We start from the raw sequence: 21,527 nt of genomic DNA on the forward strand, positions 1-21,527 counted from the left end.
CCATCCCCCCCATCCCCCTCTCCTGCAGGAGGGCCAGGTCCTCGAGTGTTCCCTCATCAACAGCATCCGCGTTGGCGCCGTCCCAAAGGTAAGACCTCAGGAAAGACAATTTCCTCGCTTCTGTTTTTTTCTCTCTCCCCACACACACACACACACCGCCCGGCGTTTCAGTCTCTCGCTCCCGCTGCGGCTCTCCTGGTAAAAAGAAAACTGCCACGTCGGGCGCATTATTCATGCTTTAATTAGCTGCGGCGGCGCATTCTATCAATCGACCGACTGATCCGGGACTCTCAGTCGAGTTCTCACCACCGAGCTCCTCCCGGATCCACCCGGGGGGCATTAGCCCGAACGTGAAAACATCAAATATTTAACTCATCAATATTCATGCAACCCCGGCTGGGTTTAGCTGCAGGTTCTATCTGAATTATTATATATTTTTATGATTTTGCGCGTGTGTGCTTTTCACACGGAGAGGAATAATGAGACATTGTGCTTCCGGTCCTATTATGATGGGCTGTCGGAGGACAACCGGGTGAAGGGGTTCACACCGTGGGATCAGATCCTCACAAGTCGTTCTGTCTCTGTCAGGATGACCTTTTTTCCTCGTTCGCGTAATAGGAAACGCATCTGGAAATAGCCAATATGTATCGAGCAGCTGCATTGTTTGGTATTTTCACAGCAGCTGGCAACCGATCTTTTGAGCTGGTGCGGAGACGGACACACACACACACACACACACACACACACCTGTGTGGTTTCTCCAGTGAATTAAATAGTGATTCATATTCAGCCTGGACGGGGTAATATTGAACCTCACATGGCAGATGAATTCTGAGAGCTGTTCCGGTTCTCCCCACGTGGACCACTTCCTGTGATTGTGACGCGACCCTGTCAAACACCTGACCCGGAGACACCGGTGTGTACGTGTGGACATGAGCATTACCGGCTTGTGTGTGCATTGTTGACAGCAGGAGGGGGTCTGTTTGCCGTGAGCACATGTACATGTGTGAGGGCACGTATACAGACGGCGCCTCCTGTTTGCATAGCGCGTAGCGCTCTGCAGGCAGCAGGCCGAGAGCACCGGGGGCTTCTCCTCAGAGGCTAACGCGGTTGCACCAGCTCCCGAGAGCCGTTTCAGATAATCCAATGAGCGAGAGAGCATGAAAGGCATCGGATGACCGCCGGCCGGGCCGGTTGCCGTTAATTCAATCACACAACACACACAAAAGAATACGACGCACGTCCACGGTGACGACATCGGACGAAGACTGTGTTTTTATTCGTTAATATAATGTGTCAAATATCTTGCACATTTCCCTAATGTGATTTCTTTTCTTGTATAGCTGAATGATGTATAGCTTCCCGCCTTTCATTATGCCCACTCCGAATCCAAAGGGGTCTGCATTTGCTGCTTTTTGTTGTTCTGTTTTGGTTGTCACGGTAACGTTGAAAAGAAAAAGCTCTTAATCAATCATTCGATCCATTTTTTTTCTCCGCCTGAAACCTATTGATTCTCATTGTTTCATCCTCCGATCGTAGACATCGTGAGGCCCCTGTGCAGACGTTAAAACAACAAACTGTCTGTATTATAGCAGTGAATAGAAGCCCACCTTGGATAGCCCAAAAATGTTAAATAACAACAACAAAAAGACAAAATCTGTTTCTTAATTGTCGATTTGTTTTCGCCCTCGAGTGAAGTGAAGTTATGCACATTAACTTAACAGAACATAACTGACCAGTTAAAGTGCTTTGAGCGGCTTTACCCTCTCACTTGTTTTCTATGTTCTCGCTCCGTAGGTTTCTCTGCCCCTTAAAGTTCATTTGGGACACTTGGTCGTGACATTTCACTTTAAACTTTAACCATCTCGATCATATATCTGCTGCTGGGTTAGGATGGCCGAAAGGCGTGTTGGCTCCCACACAGCCCGGTACTGCGTTTGAGATGCTACGACATATAAAATAGTTTGGGGTATTGGGGAGAAGCTGACGGCGTTTAACTAAACCGAGCTTCCTCCTCTTCTCAGGACCCCAAGATCTTATCGTCGTTCGAGACCCTCGGAAAGACGGAGGCCGACTTGGAGGGCTGCATCATCTGCATCTGCAGCGGCACGGACCTGGTCAACCTCAACTTCGTCTTCATGGTGGCGGAGAACCCCGACACAGCCAGGGTAAACGCTGGGTTTTCTGGTGACATCTAACTTGCATTGTGTGTATTCACTTATTTAAAAAGGGGTTCCTGACGGTCGCACTGGAAACGAAGCAGACGTGAACTCCGCTCGGCACACGGAGGCCACCCCCGTTAATTTAAATCCACATTACGAAGGCTAAAAGAACCCTGACACAGCAGATTTTTTTTAATTTATTTTGGTCAGAAACAAAGCAAATTGCCGGGTGAATGGTTCATATGCCGACGCCTACACGGAGCAGATCTGGCGTCGCTTCACTCTGATAAACAGACGGGTTGAGAATGAGTCATTGGAGTGTCTCACCCCGTCGCCGCCTCCCTGTGTGCCTCCTGCACTTCTGCTGTTATTTAGTTATCCTTCTCGTCTCGCTCTGTCTATTCTCTCTCTCTCTCTTTTGTCTCCGTCTCGCGCTCCAACTCTCTTTTTTCTTTGTTTTCCTTTCACGCATCGAGGAAAAAGCTTTGTGAGAAATCTGACGGCCTAATTGAATGCACCTCTCCACCTCTCTCGTTACCTCTCTCTCTCTTTACCTCTCTCTCTCTCTCTCTCTCTCTTAATCAGCAGACATTATTATTGATGACCTCTGCTGACAAACCCTCCAAACATTGTACACATCCTGAGGATCATTCAAAGTAAAAAGAGCCGACTGGCAGTAACAAAGCACCGCTAGAGTGATTAATCGTCACAGCACACTGCTGGCCTTGAGGAAGGTCTCTTTTTATTTTTTATTGTAATGTATTAAAGTTCTGACAAAGAAATTGTCCCCGAGAACTAAAGAATCTCAGCCAGACTCGAGCTGAAAATGTTTTTAGTGGAGGCAGAGATCTGTGAGTCGGTGTTGATGCATCGCCCGAGAGACGGCGTCTTTGTGGCGATGGCTATAAACGATGTGTGCGCTCCGGAGAGCTCCCTGGGCACGCACGCACGCACGCACGCACGCACGCACGCACGCACGCACGCACGCACGCACGCACGCAGACCTCGGGAGATGACAGAGTTATTTACATCAGCGGAGACTCGTACACACACACGTGTACACACACACACACACACACACACACAGGGCCACATGCCTAAGCAGACGACCCCCCGCTGCACCCGTTATCTTGTTTAATGTTTTCATAATGGTGCCGGCCATCATTTTCAGACGCAGAGGCGGAGAGTTAGAATCAAAGATGGAGAGAGGGGTCCAAACTTTTCGGCTTATCGTCTTCTCTTGTTTACCGTCGCTGCCCGTGGACCTGCAGCAGCTCACTGTGTCGCTGGGTGTATATCCTGGTGTGTGTGTGTGTGTGTGTGTGTGTGTTCCTGATTTTCCTGTCAAGGCTCTCGCGCCCATGTGTGTGAATTAGGAGGCAATTAATTTGCTTGTGTTTATTTCCCCCACGGACACTCTCTTCTAAACACAATGTACGCTGCTATCTGAGGGCTTTTGATCGGTTCGTGCGGTAAGACTTCACACTGCTGCTTGTGTTGTTTGCAGAAGTGGATCGAGGGGTTGAGGTCTGTGATTCACAACTTTAAGGCCAACAACGTCTGTCCAATGACCTGCCTCAAGAAACAGTGAGCAGTACTTGTATACTTTGTTTTTCTACATATAATTCTGGATAAATCAGCCATTTCTAAATTAAATTCCCCTCTCTCCTTTAGTTGGATGAGAATGTGCTTCCTGACCAATGTGAATGGGAAGATTCCTGTGAGAGGGTAAGTGTACCTCAATGAGACCACGAGCTATGTTTGTTGAGCAAATTATAAGCAGACATTTGAAATGACAAAAAGTCATGCAAATTCTCAGCGAATAAATAGTTTTTTCTGCCGTTTCCATACAGCTGTTCTAATTCAGTACTTCAAAATGCCCGTAATAATCTGTGACTCGTGGCTACTGTCTCACTTAACTCTCCTCTCCTTCCCTCTTCCTCTCTCGTCTCGCAGCATTACTCGAACGTTTGCGTCGGGAAAAACGGAGAAGGGGATCTTCCAGGCTCTGAAGGATCTCGGCCTTCCGAGCGGAAAGGTCAGACACGCTCCGACCCCGTGGACCCTCAGCGGCACGTGGCGCTCGACGCCGCCGGTTTGTTTTTCTCTCTCTCACGTTGACAAAACGGACGGCTTGTTTGTTTTTTTTGTCTCCCCCCGCAGAACGACGAGATCGAACCGTCAGATTTCACCTACGCCATTTTCTACTCGCTCACTCAGAAGATCTGCCCTCGCACGGACATCGAGGAACTCTTCAAGAACATGTGAATGTCCCCTTTTTGTCTCTTATTGTAACGTGAACTGATTTTATATAGAACGTGATCGACCCTATAGCAGTAGCACCCTAGCATTGCTCACATGTTACCCCGTGACTGTTGAAATATAATAAGCGTCTGGTTGGAAATAATCAGAACAAATGTTTCCGCGCCTGCTGCACTAACGACGTCTGGACGGCCTAACCTGCTCCCACGGTTCAACATTGATTATGACGTGTTATTGCTAAACGTGTAACATCTTCAAAGACCGCTTGCTGATTTTAACGTGACGGACTGTGTGAATGTTTTTTTTTTTTTTATAAACGAAGCATAACATTGTTTTGTTTTTTCTTCTAATTAATTCCTTTGCAGCAATGGGAACAAAACTGATTATTTAACCGTAGACCAGTTAGTCAGCTTTCTGAATGAAGTAAGCTCTTTATTATTCATTAACTTCTCTGTGTGTTGCTTGCTCTCCCCGCTCCCCACCGCTTTGCCCCCTGCTCTGGGAAGAAGTTGCCCTGCGGCCCCCGGACTGGTTACAGCCGACCCTCATTAAAAGTCCATTAATGAGGTGGACAAAGTATCTAACCTCCAGTCAACCTGCAAGGGCAACTTCAACCAGCTCCCCTATTCCGCATTCCCCGTGTTCTCCGTGCTGCGGCTTACCTCCTTCGTGTCTGATTGGTGTTGCCATGGCAACGGGAGGGTAGAGGTCCCCCCCCCCCCCCCCCCCCCCCCCCCCCCCCGTCCTGTCGCTTCCTGCTCCGGCTCATCTCGTTTTTTCCCCCGCCGTCTGTGTCTGGTTTTCTGTGGCCGTGCCCTTCTTGTTTTGGATGAATACACCTGCTTGGTCCCCCCCCCACTGTGAAGTCGCTTCATGCCCAGTCCTGTGCATCACGCTGTAGAGCCGCCCAATGGGAGCCAACGCTTCGGTTTAATTACTTCCCAAGTGGCTTTGTGGGCGGGCTCTGGCATTATGATTATGTTGTTGTTGTTGTTGTTTTGTTAAAGTAGAGCTGCCTTGAACCTCTGCAACACGTCCGACCTGTTAGTGTGGCTCACCGCTTCCCTTGAACATCCCATAATTACATTTTGTCTGTGAAATCCTGTTTACACCCAAGTGCTCTCCATTCAAGACCACAATCAACGTTTTGATTTACTTTATTAGTCAAAATGAGATTACAGTTCTTGAAATGAGCACTGTGTTTGTAGTCCCGTGTGTCAGTGGTTGTCAGTTTGTTTTGGAAGCCAGTATGTGTGTTGACGATACGTCTGTGGATAAATGTGTGTGTGTTGCTCCTTTAGAACCAGCGTGACCCGAGGTTAAATGAGATCCTGTTCCCGTTCTACGACCCCAAGAGAGCCATGCAGATCATCGAGAAGTACGAGAGGGATGAAGAGCTGAAGAAGAAAGGTAGAGCAGCAGCAGGAGGCAGAGAGATGTTTGAGGCTGTGCTGCCACCTGCAGGCGTAGCTCTGCAACTACAGCATGTTGCATCAGGTTGTCGGCATGAAGTTCTCCCGTCTGTGTCTTTCCAGTCATCGTGACGGGCTGGTACTGCGAATCCTTAACAGAACCTTCACTGCAACATCGGATTTTAAATCAACTCTCGCCTGAAGCTCGCACATGTTGCAATTTTATATGAATAAGATATTATTTAAAGAGTTATTTTAATTATGATGTACGACCTGGCAAAATAAAAAGGTAGAATATGTCACAAGTAATCACTTAATATTTGATAAAAGCCAGTCATGTTAGCATGAGCTAAAGGAAGTTCCCTGTAATCACCACCAATTACTCTAATATGATAAAGAATATTGAGATTTACCCTCAATCCCCTCTATTCCTTCGCAGGCTGTATGTCCAGTGACGGGTTCTGCCGGTACCTGATGTCAGATGAAAACGCTCCAGTGTACCTGGATCGGCTGGAGCTGTACCAGGAAATGGAACAGCCGCTGGCCCACTACTTCATCAGCTCCTCCCACAACACGTACCTGAACGGGCGACAGTTTGGAGGAAAGTCTTCAGTAGAGATGTACCGGCAGGTCCTGCTGTCCGGCTGCAGGTGAGTCAGATCAAAGAGTTTGGATACAAACACACACACATGCTCTAAATGGGTAACAAGCTACGGTAAAACGTGCATCATCAGCTGCAGTGCATGAACACTTTGTGTGTGCTTTCCATCCGGTCAGATGTGTGGAGCTGGACTGCTGGGATGGGAAAGGAGAGGACCAGGAGCCCATTATCACTCATGGAAAGGCCATGTGCACAGACATCCTGTTCAAGGTGAACACACACACACACACACACAGACACACACACACCTTTTCTGGCTGCTTCAATACTTTTGCCTTATGTGTGACTGCCCCCTTGTGTTGGGAGTATGACATTGCATATATTACAGCTGTGTCTCTTCTTCCCTCTTCCAACAGGATGTCATCCAAGCCATCAAAGAGACGGCGTTCGTGACCTCAGACTATCCTGTTATTTTGTCCTTTGAAAACCATTGCAGGTATGTGTTCAGTTGGTAATAAGCAAAATGTGCTAATGCATTCATGTCTTATACAGTATGTGAACACAATGCTATGTGGTTGTATTACCAGTAAACCACAGCAGTACAAGATGTCCAAGTATTGTGAGGAGATCTTCGGTGAGTTCCTCCTCAAACAGCCTCTGGAAAACTACCCGGTAAATACTCCCTCTGATTCACAGTGTCTCTGAGTTTAATTGCATTTGTATGACAGCCCCCCCCCCCCCCTCTCTCTACATGTAAGTGTATGATTATGTAATGTTTGGCAGATTGAAGCGGGGCGCCCCTTACCTTCTCCAAATGACCTCAAACGCAAAATCCTCATCAAAAACAAACGCTTGAAACCTGAAGTTGAACAGAGTACGTAAACAACTCTTGAATAGTTAAATCTGTGCTCGTGATGTGGTTTAACGTGTGTGTGTGTGTGTGTGTCATACAGAACAGCTAGAGGCCTTTAAGAAACACATGGAGGCAGGAGAGACCAACACCCCCGCCATCATTATGGGAGAGGAGAATGAAGAGGACACAGAGAACGGTCCGCTAAGTAAGTGTGTGTGTTTTGTGCTGACAATATACACAACATGACACCTCAAAGATCTTTTAAACAATCGTGTTTGATTGGGAAACAATAGATGTGCACTTATTTTAATGCCTTTTTTTTAAATTTGATTTCATAAAAACAAAGAAGAAATCGTCAAAACGCTGCATCACGTGCGCGCACTGTAAAGAAAGATTAGTGTCCAAAAATAAAGACGATGCATCAAGTCATGCAGAAACACAACAAAAAATACGCAACATTTGTGCTCCAGAATAAATATCTGTGTTTTTGTGTGCGTGTAGGAGAGAAGGAGGCTGAGGAGAAGGATTTGAATTCAGTGGCCCCCAGCAGTCCGTCAGAGGCGACCACTGAGAAAGAGGCCAATAGTGTTTCCCAGAGCAACGCAGTCAGCACGACGAAAGAAAACCACAACAACAGTATCAAGAAGGTGAGGCGTGTCCCTTTGAGGACCGTTGGGTTTTCTGAAATGCTCAAAAAGGAACCAATAACGTCTCAGGGCCTGTAAAACACGGGAAATATTTGGATCCATTTTTTAAAAATGTATTTCTAGGTGACCGACGACGAAGCGACGGAGACGTCTGAAGCCACAGAAGCAACGACGGACATCTCGGAAGCATCCGACCAAGACAACAACAAGAAGGCGAGGACTCGTCTGGGCTCACGCATCAGAACCATCCAGTTTCACGTGTGTGTGTGTGTGTGTGAGAATATGTGTTTGTCCCTCACCTGCAGGGCGTGGAGGAGCCGGAGGACTCTGAAGAGGCTCTGATAGCTCAGTACACTTACGTAGGAGGCACCACTAACATCCACCCGTGGCTCTCGGCTATGGTCAACTACGCACAGCCCGTCAAGTTCCAGAGTTTTGACGTGGCGGAGGGTGAGCTGTGACTTCCTCCTGATGCATTTCTACATTTAGCATCCGTGCATATATCCTTTGTGCGATTCATTCCCCTCTTCTCTGTCTTTCAGACAGGAACATTCACCACAACATGTCCTCTTTTAACGAGTCGGTCGGTCTGGGCTATCTGAAGACCAACGCCATTGAGTTTGTCAAGTATCCTTTTGGGCTTCAAGACGACACGGTGCTGCATTTATCTGAACAGTAGATTGTTACATTACGTATTTAATTACCAATCTGTTTCTAGCATCATACAAAAACTAACATCCAAGGCATTGTTACAGGTCACCTAATGGCTCTGGTTTTGGTCTCCACCAACTCCTTAGGTAGATATGTGGTTCTTTAGCTAATAAATGCTCCACTTTTACATATCGTGGGTTCTTGGAGCTTTTTGCTGAAACCGGTAGAGGAACTGACGACGTGATGATGCTCATCTCTACGAGCTGTTTTTTTCATATTCACATTTCCCTTTAGACAAATCATAAAATGTGATATTAGCTTTAATCAACGTGTTTGTTGGTGTTTGTTGTTATGATCGCCACCACCCCTAGACGTTCACGGAGCCACCGTGAAGCTCCATGTTTGCAGCGGTCCAATAAATGTAGAGTTTTAATAGATTGAGGTCATCTGAAGGAAGCCTGAATGGCAGATCTGATGTCTTTTAGCCATATTTGTTTCCACTCTGCTCTCGGTAAAAGCACTGTAGGCCTCTCGAGGCCGGTGTGGCTTGACCTGACACCAACGTTCACACAAACTTTGCCTCTCTCTCTCTCTCTCTCTCTCGTGGGACTGCTTGACCCAAGCTGTTCGCACTAAAAATAGTCCTACAGCCCGCGTGGAACGCACATGCTCTCCGTCTCTCTTTTTAAAATATATTTCCTGAGCGTCAGTGCAGCTACAACAAGCGTCAGATGAGCCGTATCTACCCCAAAGGGGGCCGGGTGGACTCCAGTAATTACATGCCTCAGATCTTCTGGAACGCGGGCTGCCAGATGGTCTCGCTCAACTTCCAGACCCCAGGTAACACGGCACACAGCACCTCTGACCTCTCACACGACCTCATCAAGTCCTCCACATACAGCAGATACATGTGCATATACAACCTTCTTCTGATGAAGTGAACACGCCCACTAATCAACCAGCTTCACTCCCCTGAGAACACACACTGAGAATAATGAGGACATTTCTACTTACTGAGCATCCGTTTATTTATTTTAAATGGTCAGTTTATTAAAACACATTTATTGCCGATGGCTTATATTTTATGGGCTTTATGGTTTTTGACGAATATTTGCGCCTGAAGATTCTTCCACGATTCCAATACAACGGATGCAAAATAATCGACAGCAACATGGAAGAGTACGTGGAGATTATCTTGGATCATGAAAACGGAGCACATTAAGATCTCTGATTTAGGGGAACGGAGTCTTTTAAAGAAAAGCATTTGTGACATAAAAAACTAAGATCCACATGCACCTGGGGAGACATAACACACATTAGTTCCCAGTCTGTGCAAATCATTTTGCATGTCATTTTACAGCATCAGGTTATGCATGCATGAACCTGAGCGGGTGCACACACACACACACACCTCCTACTCCGCTTCATCTATCTTTCTCTCTGATTATCTCCGTTATACACACACTTTAATGTACCACACACACACACACACCTATATACTATGAGTGATGCCTGTTGGAAAACAGCTGCTGCCCCATGGCCAGAGGCAAACGGGGGCGGCCATATGGCCTGCTGGGAGATGAGCATGTGCGAGCCCGGAGGGGGGGTTGACACGAGAGGCGGAGCTTCTGAGTGACGGCGGGATAAGTTATGAGGGAGAAAACGGGAGAGAGATGTCACAGAAACCACCGCAAATGAACTTAATTGTTTTTTAAGATTTGATATCCATGTGAGTGTCTAAACCCTTCCTCTCTCTCAGATCTGGCCATGCAGTTGAACCAGGGAAAGTTTGAGTACAACGGCTCCTGCGGGTGAGAACGGCTCCTCGCTCCTGTCCTCAGCTCATTCCCATCCCTCCCTTCTGCGAAGCTCATCAATTAAAGCTTGTCACATCTCATTAGCGGTTGCCCGCGGCGACCGTATCTACTCTGTGCCGTGAGAGCCAATGAGTGCTTTGGGGGGGGGGGGGCTGCTCTTAACCCGCCTGTGAGGCTCTCTGCAGTCATTTATCTCTTCCTTTCTCCGTCCCCGAGGGCAGAGATTTTACTGCTAATGCTGGAAATCTCATATGTGGGAAGATCAGCGCTCGTGGAGACACCCATCATTACTAATGCCACTCTACTGGGCCCGGGGGTTACCACGCACACAGCCTCAGTACCTCCTCACTCAAGATACTGTTTGAGCTTTTTTAGAAACATTGCATTTAATTCTTAGGATTATGTATTTAACAACAATCAGTGTTCCCACATTTAATCTAAAAGGCAGATTGATTGTCGTTTGTGCATTCTCCTGGTTCATCTCCATCTTCTCTGTGTGTGTGTGTGTGTGTGTGTGTGTGTGCACATCAGGTACCTGCTGAAGCCCGACTTCATGCGGCGGTCAGACAGGACGTTCGACCCGTTCTCAGAGACGCCTGTGGACGGAGTCATCGCTGCGACCTGCAGCGTGCAGGTCAGGTCACCCGACTCTTCAGTCGTGAAGCGAAACCGTTAAATCCTATAAATGTAAAGAAAGCCACAGGGATTCATCGTAAAGATGTCGTTTACACATGTCTTTACCTTAGCAGATGGACAATCGCAGACTTATGTCAATGTTCTCATGATGCCCGTCCTCCTCGTTACTTCAGGTGTTCTCTGGACAGTTCCTGTCGGACAAGAAAATCGGCACGTACGTCGAGGTCGACATGTACGGGCTGCCGACGGACACCATCCGCAAGGAGTTCCGCACGCGTATGGTGATGAACAACGGACTGAACCCGGCCTACAACGAGGAGCCCTTTGTGTTCAGAAAGGTAGCGAGGAGGACGGGGAGGAGGAGGAGGAGGAGACAAAACAAATGCGCTGCACTTATTTGAATGCCGTGTGCATTGTGACGAAAGCTGCGGTCGTTGGAACAGTACGAGGGAATTTAGAAGAAAAGGTCTTGTGATGACGGGAGCTGCTCACTCTATAGAAGACTTTTTTGTGCTCTCGTGGTCGTTTGCAGAATATCACAAACCTAAACGGAGAGGAGGAAGAACGAGGCGTCTTGTTTGTCTGTGTTCTCTGTGTTTGCAGAGAGGAAGGAAGAAGAGAATAAAAGGAGAGGGAGATTAGAGATGTAGGGAGAGAAAGAGAAAGAAACGCGTGTGCGATAGTGCTGCTCTCAGCAGAATGAGGAGTCTCTCAGCCATGACTGTGACTCCAGCTTCCTAACACACGCCATCAATCACAGCCTGCCGCAGTGCTGCTCTGCTCACACACACACACACACACAAACTTACACGGTGCTATCAGAGGGGCATCACAAGCAGAGCTGCTGGCAATTGCTCGTTTCTCACTTCTTTACGTGCACTCAAAGAGACACAAATGTCCTCCGATACTGCCACACCTTTTGCATGCATGCGTACATGGCACTGTCGAGATGACTCGGAGTGAACACACACACACACACATACCAACACACTCAGCCGGAGTACGTTTGCGTAAGCGCGGCCGCATCCACCCATTCATCTCTCGTGAGTATTCTTCGGCCTTATCGCTTACCTTCCTCTTCGTCTGGGTATTAATCACCCTCTTCTCGTCGTTCACTTATCTCCACACACAAGGCCAGCTGAGACTCTCTCTTTTCCAAGGGTGTGCACACCAGCTCATTCAAACACACACACACGATTTACTCCACTAGCGGTGGCGATGGCCTTGTCGCTAGTGCTGCTGTGCTATCGAGCCTTTTCCCTGTAGCACACCGTGACCGTCCCCCTGATAATGTCCCCCGCCGGTTCATCTTTGACCTTCTGTTTCCTCTTTAGCTCGAAAAGGGAAACCATTTTACCGCAATGGCTGTGAAGTAGTGTGTTGTCATCAAGAGCAGAATGCGTTACTTTAAGTGGACTTCCCACCAGGCTGATGACCTTCTCCTAACTGGGATTTGTATTTTCTCTCTCCCCCCTCCCCCCATCTCCTTCTCCTCCATCCCTCTCTCCTTCCCAGGTGATCTTACCGGATCTGGCGGTGCTCCGCATCGGCGTCTACGACGACAACAACAAGCTGATCGGCCAGCGCCTCCTGCCTCTGGACGGCCTGCAGGCCGGCTACCGCCACATCTCGCTGAGGAACGAGGGCAACAAGCCCCTGTCGCTGCCCACCATCTTCTGCCAGATCATCCTCAAGACCTACGTGCCCGACGGCTTCGGAGGTGAGGCCAACGCGAACACACAATAATTACGCAGAAATACAAGTTTGCGCCATACTGACACGTTGTTATACTTCTGTAAGCGGTAATAAAGTTGTTTCTGTGGCCTGTAGGGAGGAGAGAAAGAAAGAAAAGGCAACTCTCTCTCTCTCTCTCTCTCAGCTTCGGGTTGGTTTGAACCGTCAGAGTAATGGCACGGTGCAAATGATGATGACAGTAAATCTGCAGTAATAGACAGTTTAAAACGGGCACAAGCATACAAATGAGTGGGACAATCGGAGTCGTCGTTAAATAAAGCCAAAGGGCTCGCGCTGAGGAACCATTACTGTAACCATTAGCTTTCTTCCATGAGATCGGCTGCCAGAATCACACACGGCGCTGTATGAGCAGCTCAACGATAATCCATCTTTTAGAAACAGTTTTATTAAAACCCGGATAGATCCCACCCCGGGGCCGGTTAGACGAGTGTACTCTCAGCATAATGAGGCCGTAATTAATCATGCAGGAGGAGGACAGCTTTTGTGAGCGCTCTGTGGATCTGTCTGAGCGGAGTGACATTAAAGACAACTCCCTTTTGTTTTACTACCTTTTCTAAATATCATTTTGGTTGCATGGAGTCAAAATAAATATTATTTTAAATGCATCAAAACAAGTTCCCTTAAGTAGAGTTCAAATTAATGTAGTTTTGAGTGCGTCATAATGGATATTTTGCAAAGAACAATCCCTCAACCCTCGTTTCTTTGCCTAACAAATGGTTGTGTGCGTTTCAGCGATCGTGGACGCCCTGTCGGACCCAAAGAAGTTCTTGACCATAGCAGAAAAAAGAGCCGACCAGATGAAGGCACTGGGGATCGACACGGTACACACTCGACCACAAACATAAAGAACTGTAACTGGTTGCATCCATACAATAAAAACAACGTCCCTCGCCAGCTGAATGAATGATTTCCCTTCTTGTAGAACGACATCGCGGACGTTCCCAGCGGAAGCTCAAAGAGCGACAAGAAGGGAAAGGGCAAAGGAGACGCCGTGAAGGCCAGCGTGACGCCGCAGGCCAGCTCCGACATGGCCCAGACCTCCAACTCCGCCCAGAACAACGCAGCGGAAACCAAGAAGGGTATGCGCGGCTCACAGCGTGCGCATTGTACACACATGACGTGTGCACACGGCGTTAAACGTCACCGTTCTCTGCCGTTTCAGATAACGCACTCGTGCCTAACGTCAGCATTGACGACTTGAAACTAATGAAGGTATGTAAACAAACTCCTTACTGTCAACGCGATAACGAGGCTCCTACGGCTCAGTCTGGAAGAGTGAAACTATTACTGCATTATTTACTTATTTAAATAAGTACAATTATAGGCAATTATAAATATTTACAAAGCAGGTGGGTATTAGAGTTTTTCTGTAAAAAGACATGATCAATAATACACGTCTCTCCCTCTGCAGACGTACCTTAAGCTGACTAAAAAGCAACAGAAGGAGCTCAACACTTTAAAGAAGAAGCAGTCCAAGGTGGGCGATGGTTCGTTTTAATGTGTGTTAATAATGCAAAGGGGCTGCTGCTCATTGATGCTCAGAGGGGGCAGGAAGAGAGAGTGCGGGGGCCCGGGAGCCACCTTTCATCTCCCCTTGACCACTGCTTCCTCATTGTATCCTCCTGCTTACGCAATCCGTTCTTTTACAAACGCTCGTAAATTACGGCCACATAATTAACGATTCGTTAGAAATTAGACTTGCTAAAGTTGCTTTTCCTTTGACCGGAGTTTACCATAGAGACCGTGGCGCAATAATTATCATAGTATTAAGTCCTATTGCGTAACCCATGTATAATAGTACCATCCAGCCTCCATCTGTTGCCTGAATGAAGACATCTGCTGGTTTGTTTTGTATGTTTTCATTTCTCACGTCTGTTTACGGAGGAGGTTGATGCAGTTTGAGTATAGGTTATGACTGCGTTTCCACAGTGTAAATACTTAACTGATGCATGTTCTTTTTTGTTCAATTAGGATCAGAATACAATGCAGAAAGTCCACTGCAGCCAGGTAGACAAGCTGGTGTCTCAGCACGAAAAGGAGAAGACAAACCAGGAGAAGCTGTTGGAGAAAGCCGTCAAGAAAAGAGGGTAACGAGAAATACAATAGAAACATGTTTAACAAAAAATAAATCCAAGATGTATCAAAAAAAAAAAAGTCCTCAATTTCAAGGACATAACTTTAAAAAGGGCCCTCTGCTTGAGATCAGCCTCTCGCAAACCCTTTAAACTCACATGGCTTTAAATCATCTCTCATATGTATTTGTTGTGTTTTTTCCTCACAGGGAAAACAACTGCCAAGAGCTCAAGAAAGAGACCGAGGACAAGATCCAAACACTGACCGCCGACCACAAAGTCAAGGTAACGCAGAACCGTGTACAGTCATTGGCTGTGAAGATGAAGGTGTGCTCCTGTAACTCGTGTGTGTGTGTGTGTGCTGCAGGTGAAGGAGATCACGGCGCAGCACACTAAAGAGTGGTCCGAGTTGATAAGCAGCCAGGGCAGCGAGGAGCAGGAGGTGAAGGACGGCCACGTCACACAGCAGTGCGAACACCTCAAGAAGCTCCTGACCACCGTGCAGGAGCAGCAGACCCTGCAGCTGAAGCTCATCCATGAGCGGTGAGGGTCTCACACACACACACACAGTCTACCTCTACGTACTACAGGTTGTTTCTTTGCAGTACAATGTGGCCTTTTTTTCTCTCCCACAATCGTAGGCAGAGCAAAGAGATGCGTGCCAACCAGGCCAAGATGTCCATGGAAAACAGTAAAGCCATTAGCCAGGACAAGTCCATCAAGAACAAGGCCGAGAGAGAGAGGTGGGTCACACACACATTGTACACATATTATATACATATACACTAATCCTTCAGCTGGAGGTCGACTCGGCTCTTAAATCGTCGTGTCGTGACTCTTTAGGAGAGTACGAGAGTTGAACAGCAGCAACACCAAGAAGTTCCTGGACGAGAGGAAGAGGGTGCGTTGTGTTTTAATTGGCTTTTTAACCACCTCAATGCATAATATAGATTGTACTCCTACATGCAGAAAGGCACTGCATTCCAACTTAACGACATTATTGTCATATTGTGCAGTTGGCCATGAAGCATCAGAAGGAGATGGAGCAGCTGGAGAAAAACCAGAGAGTCCAGTTGGAGAAACTGGAGAAGTTCAATGAGCAGGTAGGACGAATAAAAGAGGCTGAACACCACAGTATATTTGAGATGAAACTACTGAAGATAATGTCTGCCGTCAGCTGGTCTCCATCTCAACCACGGTATTTATTAGGCTGCATAAAGCAGAGCATCGCTCGGTTTATGGTCCTTTGAACTCCGAACTGGGGACTAATGGCGTTCTCCCCCAGACGGCTGCGCTCTGTCATCTGTGATTCGTTTAGCAGGACGTGTTCCACATCGACGGTCAGGATGGCCTCGAGAAGTATTTATTCAGTAACCGTATCTCTCGACATGCATTTAATGTACACAACAAATAGTAGAAACTTTAAAAAATAAGAAGTAAAACTTCAGTTAGCATGTGAAGGTCTCGTATCTCCATGTGTACGTTTCATTTTGCCGCCTCGCTCCATCACCTGTATGCACATATTCATGCTTTTTTATTTTTATTTTTATTTTTTTATATATATGATTTTGTTTTTTCCCCGGCACAGCTTTTGAAATCACACCATGCAAACAAACATCTTCAAGGTAGGCATCTCCATCTCACTCACCTGTACCTCTGATAGCTCCTCCTGTCTGTCACTTGATGAGTTATGTTTCCGCCTCTCTGTTTTTCCATTTCCTCAGTTTTCTGCTGTTAAAATCTGTATTTTCCTGCTATTTAAATAACCTGTGATGAGCATATCCTTACAGGGAAATAGTAGAAATCCAGTGAGTCATCTTTCTTTGCATTGAGGAATCCCGTTCCCACATTATGGTCTGCAGCTCTCGAGCAGCTCGAGTCATTTATCAACGTGACTCACCAGCTATTACTAAGCAAAAAAAAAAATGTTTTAAAGCAGCCAGCTCACAAGCTGCCCACACGGTGCCTTCAGTGCACCTCATAATCATCCGCTTTCATAGTTTGTGACAGAGTACCGCCGCCTTCTAACAACGTGCTTTGTGTTACCTGTGAAAATATCCAAAGAAAAGCGTAATATAATAATAATAATAATCTCTAACTGACAAACCCATGAGCAACAATCTGCCACTCAGAACTCCGGCTCCAGTAACTGAAGCTCAAAGCGTCCGGTTCTCTTTTTGTCTCCTCGAAGGCCAAAGACATGCAGCAGATGGTGAAGATGGAGGAGGAGATGGACCGCAGACCGGCCACGGTGGTGTGAGCGAATGAGAGACACACACACACACACACACACACACACACACAGAGCTGATAGCCCCTCTACAACCCAGAGACATTAACCCTGCCTCCATCACTGTCAGTTCTTTTCTGTCGTTCTCACACACACACACACACACAGTAGCCCGGTGCACTTTTACCCCACGCACTAACTTTATACCACTGAGCCACTGGTGCTTATCACTGATTTACACGGGGGTCTAACCACTGAGAGAGCATCACATGTATCCCTCCTCCACTAGGATGTAGATCTAGATCGTCTCTCACCTTCAATGTTCTCTGCATCTTTCAGGCAACACAAGCTGCAGCTATTCACACACACACACACACACACACACACACATTCACAGAAGGTGGATTTCCATTTTTACTTTGTTTTTTTTATTTCGTAAAAGAAGAAAAAAAAATAATAAGAAATCGGTCCCCGATTCAGGGCTCCAGAGACGGTGCGGACGAGAAGAGTACGATATACGATTTAATGTCACGTCGGCACAAATGAATAGAAGCTTTTGTGAGAAACACTGTATGCTGCACACGGTCGTGTCCTGAGCACTTTGTATGTGATAGGCCTTCATAACAATGTGGAACATGTAGCACTACTGTAGGCCGTCTGTATTCAGAATGTATTTTAGAAGAGGATCACTGTATGAAGGAGTGGCGCCTGTACAATGCTGTGTGACTTCACCAACATGTATTACTGACTTTCTGTTGTTGTTCGTGTAACAGACGAATATATATATATATATATATATATATATATATATTAAAAAAGGCTTATCTTGCAGAGTCAGAAAACTATAAAGGGATCACATGATGGATAGCGACGTTTGCTCCCGTCAAATTTAGTTTTTATTACGAGGATAACGCCCGAGAGATTGCGTAACCACAGTCCTAAACTTTTACGTGATAGTCGTATTTGTTTTGAATCATGTGAACTATGCAAAAAAATTATTCCCTCAAAGTTTAAGTTATACAAAATACCGAAAAGGAGAATCGGTGACAATATCACAGCAATATTAACAAAATGTGTTTGTTTTTTTGTGATTCAAAAATTGTTGATCACTCCGAAAACCAAAGCAGTGACACGAGTAGTTACAAACATCTAACCGATAAATGAAAAAGGTTAAGATGGACCAAATGAAAGCGTTGCATTGTGGGTTCTCCTGCAGTCCGCCGTGTTAACTGACCGGCTCGTCTAGTCGGCGCCATTAAAGACACTGTTAAAGTGAAAGTGCTCCCTTAATAGCTTCTTGACTGCATGACCGCCACCTCCGCTTGTGATGCTCATCGTCCTCTTAATCGGGGGTGGGGGGTGGGGGGGGGGGGTGGAGGTGGGGGGGTTGGGGGGGCGTCCCAAACAGGTTCCCCACTCACCGAGAAGCCACAGCGGAGAAAGAGATGATGGGGTGAAGTACCACGATGAAGGAATCCTGTGTGCACGAGTACGCGTGCACACGTATGATCACATTGCATGACACACCACTAACAAAACAACAACAACAAAGTCATGATGATGATTTAAAAAGACGATAAAATATGGGGGATGAAAAGCACCTCGAGGTATTTGGGCCTCGGTAAAAGTTCTTTCTTTCTTTCTGTATTATTCTGCTGTAACTCACTTAAAAAGGGTAGACGGGATGTTCTTGTATATACTGGAATGTATGTAGTCTCATTTACTTTCTGACCAATCGTGTTGCGTCACAGGGCTCAGGGGGCGGAGTCTGTTAGGGGGGAAAGACGTGCATCACACACTGGGGTCTTTGTTCTATTCGTCTGTTGTTGTTTTTTAGTCTGCCCTCCCTGCGCCACACAACACGGTATATATATATATATATATATATATATATATATATATATATATATATATATATATATATATAAGCTCTCACCACATATCTAGTGCAGAGATAAACGAGTAAAAACAAAAAGAAAAAAGTGCTTTTAAATTTTATCCCATCGCTTTCTAATGTGCCACTCGGTGTCTGTTAGGATGGTAAAATTATTTTATGAATGACAACAATGCCAAATTAAGGGGTTATTTATATGAAGATATATATGTATAAATAAATGAATATATATATATATTATATATATTAGATATGGTGTAGTTTAAGATTATTATGTTTGTTAGAGGCTTTCTTTTGTTTTGCACTATAGTTGAATGTTTCTGTTATGTGATTGCGTAACCTTTGGCTCTCTAAAGCCGATTGTCACCGATTGGAGTTCCTCCGTTTCTACTGCATCTCCTTTGTTTTCTGTTTGAACTGTAGCTCGTCGACAAACCATCCTGTGCGTGTTTTTGTATTTATATTGTATTGTTGAACTTAAAGCAATGAAAATACTGTTGTTATCCAGCTCCTTTAATACTGTTTTATAGTATGTGTACCAATAAATCCAGGTGTAAAATGGGACATAAGCGCGTCGCTCGTTTGTGTTTTCGTCAAAAACTTCTGTTGCAAGTCATTTGGTTTTTTTTTCCAGAACATAAACAGGAGATTTGAGATGATCGGCAATGTTATTATTGTTTATGGAAGATTAAGTGTAATATTCGGGGCTAGCCAGCATATTGAAATGCTATATTATAAAGTACGTAATCAAAAAAGTAACTAAAAGGACAAAAGTATAGTATGAAAAAAATGATGTCATAGTATAGTTAGTATGTCGAAAAGGTGATAAAAAAAATTATAGTTAAGTAGGTCAATGGAAAAAAAAGTCAAAGTATGTAAAAAAAATACATTATAACATTAAAAATCTTATTTAAGTATATCACTAAAAGTCAGGAGAAAGTCATAGTCTATGATGTGAAAAAGGTAATTATACAGTGTTAAAAAATAGTGTGAACAATTCAAACTTGTCAAATGTCATCTTATATATACGACGTCTTTGAGTACCGAGAAAAGTACCAAAGCTTTATATAAAATGTAAGTATTATTATTATTATGGCAGAAATGGCATGAAAACAGTTGTCTGTCAGTGCAGCAGTTATGTTTCCTTCCATTTGTTTACCTTCTATTTCTGTTACGTTTCTCCTTTCTTTTTTCACATCCTCAGTTTTCCAAAAATCTGTATTTTCCTGCTTTTTAAATAATCAGAATAATGAGCATTCTTGAAGTGAATCACCGCTGACTTCACCGGCGAAAGCAGAGAAAAATAGTACACGAGAAATAATAAATAAATACATTTAAAAAAAAATTAATAAATCCAGTGAGTCATCTTTCTTTGCATTGAGGAATCCCGTTCCCACATTATGGTCTGCATGCTCTCCAGCAGCTCGAGTCATTTATCAACATGACTCACCAGCTATTACTAAGCTGCCCCCACGGTGCCTTCACGGCCGCTCACAATCATCCGCTTTCATAGTGTGTGACAGAGTCCCGCTGCAACACTGACGTCATTACACCTCGAAATACCGACGCTCGGTCGGACCCCCGTGGCGTCACTTTCTCACGCGGGCGCAGTAAACGTTACGAATTCAAACAAAGGTTTAGGGGGAAAAAAAGTACTTAAAATAATGTGTATAATCTAATAATGTAACGTACGGAAAACACGTCACAAATATATAATATACAGGAGGTAACGTGACGAGCAATATGACGTTCAGTAACTTTAAGTAAAGATGTCAACGTGGTCACAAAAGACAAAAAGGTGGCTCTTCTGCAGGTGCGCATGCGCGTATTTTACACACACACACACACACACACACACACACACACAGTGTCCCTCAATACAAACCAGAGACATTAAACCGTGCCGTCTCTGAATAGATGTTTACTTTGTTCAGTATGATTATGGGATATATACTGTGATTTCATATATCTCTGGTTTGTCAACAACAACAAAAAGACCAAGTCCCCGATTTTATTTCCTCAGTTTAAACTGGATTTCCTTTGTTAACTCGTTTGTATTAATAATGAATTGAGGAACAAAGCTCTTTGAATACCGTTTCATGATGTGTGTACCAATAAATTCAGGTGGACAATTGTGAGTAATTGTGTATATTTGTCACAACATAAACCTCCTGTTTGGCTTATCCCTTTATTTGATGTAATATAACCATGAGATAAAACTTTATCTTAATGAATTTCTATAGAATATTAATTGTTGGGTGTTCGGGGATAACAATAAGAGTGTTCCTCCCATCGGTCCCATGACATCAGGTCATTGTGTATTAAACTGTGTCTGGAGGCCAGATGTACACACAACAGAGCCCTCGTACACGCGCACATACACGCCGCCCGCGCACTCCTTCCTCACACAATGACCACTGCTGATTAATCAGCTCAACAAGTGCAGCATGAATTCATATCCCAGATCGGCTCCAGCTCCTAATTGTCCTTATAAGCAACGCATTTCCATTAGAAAGAGGAGCAACGCGCAGTCAT

The 21,527-nt window shown here is 45.4% G+C and overlaps 1 protein-coding gene across 3 annotated transcripts in view; it reads left to right on the forward strand.

The window, feature by feature from the left end:
- The window catches only part of LOC117727266 (1-phosphatidylinositol 4,5-bisphosphate phosphodiesterase beta-4-like), a 48,904-nt gene extending 30,471 nt beyond the window's left edge, over nt 1-18,433 (forward strand). For 2 of the 3 annotated variants that reach the window (XM_034527464.1, XM_034527465.1), the window contains 35 exons: nt 29-88; nt 2,025-2,168; nt 3,670-3,749; nt 3,837-3,890; nt 4,119-4,200; nt 4,326-4,426; nt 4,790-4,847; nt 5,726-5,834; nt 6,276-6,486; nt 6,614-6,707; nt 6,854-6,933; nt 7,025-7,109; nt 7,221-7,311; nt 7,391-7,495; nt 7,792-7,937; nt 8,061-8,150; nt 8,243-8,387; nt 8,480-8,564; nt 9,304-9,428; nt 10,348-10,399; nt 10,937-11,039; nt 11,215-11,379; nt 12,557-12,761; nt 13,529-13,617; nt 13,719-13,875; nt 13,959-14,008; nt 14,208-14,273; nt 14,768-14,883; nt 15,078-15,153; nt 15,236-15,411; nt 15,510-15,611; nt 15,712-15,769; nt 15,885-15,971; nt 16,457-16,493; nt 17,060-18,433. In XM_034527464.1, coding sequence (XP_034383355.1) covers nt 29-88; nt 2,025-2,168; nt 3,670-3,749; nt 3,837-3,890; nt 4,119-4,200; nt 4,326-4,426; nt 4,790-4,847; nt 5,726-5,834; nt 6,276-6,486; nt 6,614-6,707; nt 6,854-6,933; nt 7,025-7,109; nt 7,221-7,311; nt 7,391-7,495; nt 7,792-7,937; nt 8,061-8,150; nt 8,243-8,387; nt 8,480-8,564; nt 9,304-9,428; nt 10,348-10,399; nt 10,937-11,039; nt 11,215-11,379; nt 12,557-12,761; nt 13,529-13,617; nt 13,719-13,875; nt 13,959-14,008; nt 14,208-14,273; nt 14,768-14,883; nt 15,078-15,153; nt 15,236-15,411; nt 15,510-15,611; nt 15,712-15,769; nt 15,885-15,971; nt 16,457-16,493; nt 17,060-17,136 — 3,561 coding nt within the window. In that variant the 3' untranslated portion in view covers nt 17,137-18,433. The remainder of the gene's footprint in view (nt 1-28; nt 89-2,024; nt 2,169-3,669; nt 3,750-3,836; nt 3,891-4,118; nt 4,201-4,325; nt 4,427-4,789; nt 4,848-5,725; nt 5,835-6,275; nt 6,487-6,613; nt 6,708-6,853; nt 6,934-7,024; nt 7,110-7,220; nt 7,312-7,390; nt 7,496-7,791; nt 7,938-8,060; nt 8,151-8,242; nt 8,388-8,479; nt 8,565-9,303; nt 9,429-10,347; nt 10,400-10,936; nt 11,040-11,214; nt 11,380-12,556; nt 12,762-13,528; nt 13,618-13,718; nt 13,876-13,958; nt 14,009-14,207; nt 14,274-14,767; nt 14,884-15,077; nt 15,154-15,235; nt 15,412-15,509; nt 15,612-15,711; nt 15,770-15,884; nt 15,972-16,456; nt 16,494-17,059) is intronic. The other variant, XM_034527466.1, reaches the window with a different exon arrangement.
- The last annotated feature ends 3,094 nt before the right edge of the window (nt 18,434-21,527 follow it).

The sequence above is a fragment of the Cyclopterus lumpus genome, chromosome 24 (genome assembly GCF_009769545.1).
Source record: "Cyclopterus lumpus isolate fCycLum1 chromosome 24, fCycLum1.pri, whole genome shotgun sequence".
In the NCBI taxonomy this organism is placed as follows: Eukaryota; Metazoa; Chordata; class Actinopteri; order Perciformes; family Cyclopteridae; genus Cyclopterus; species Cyclopterus lumpus.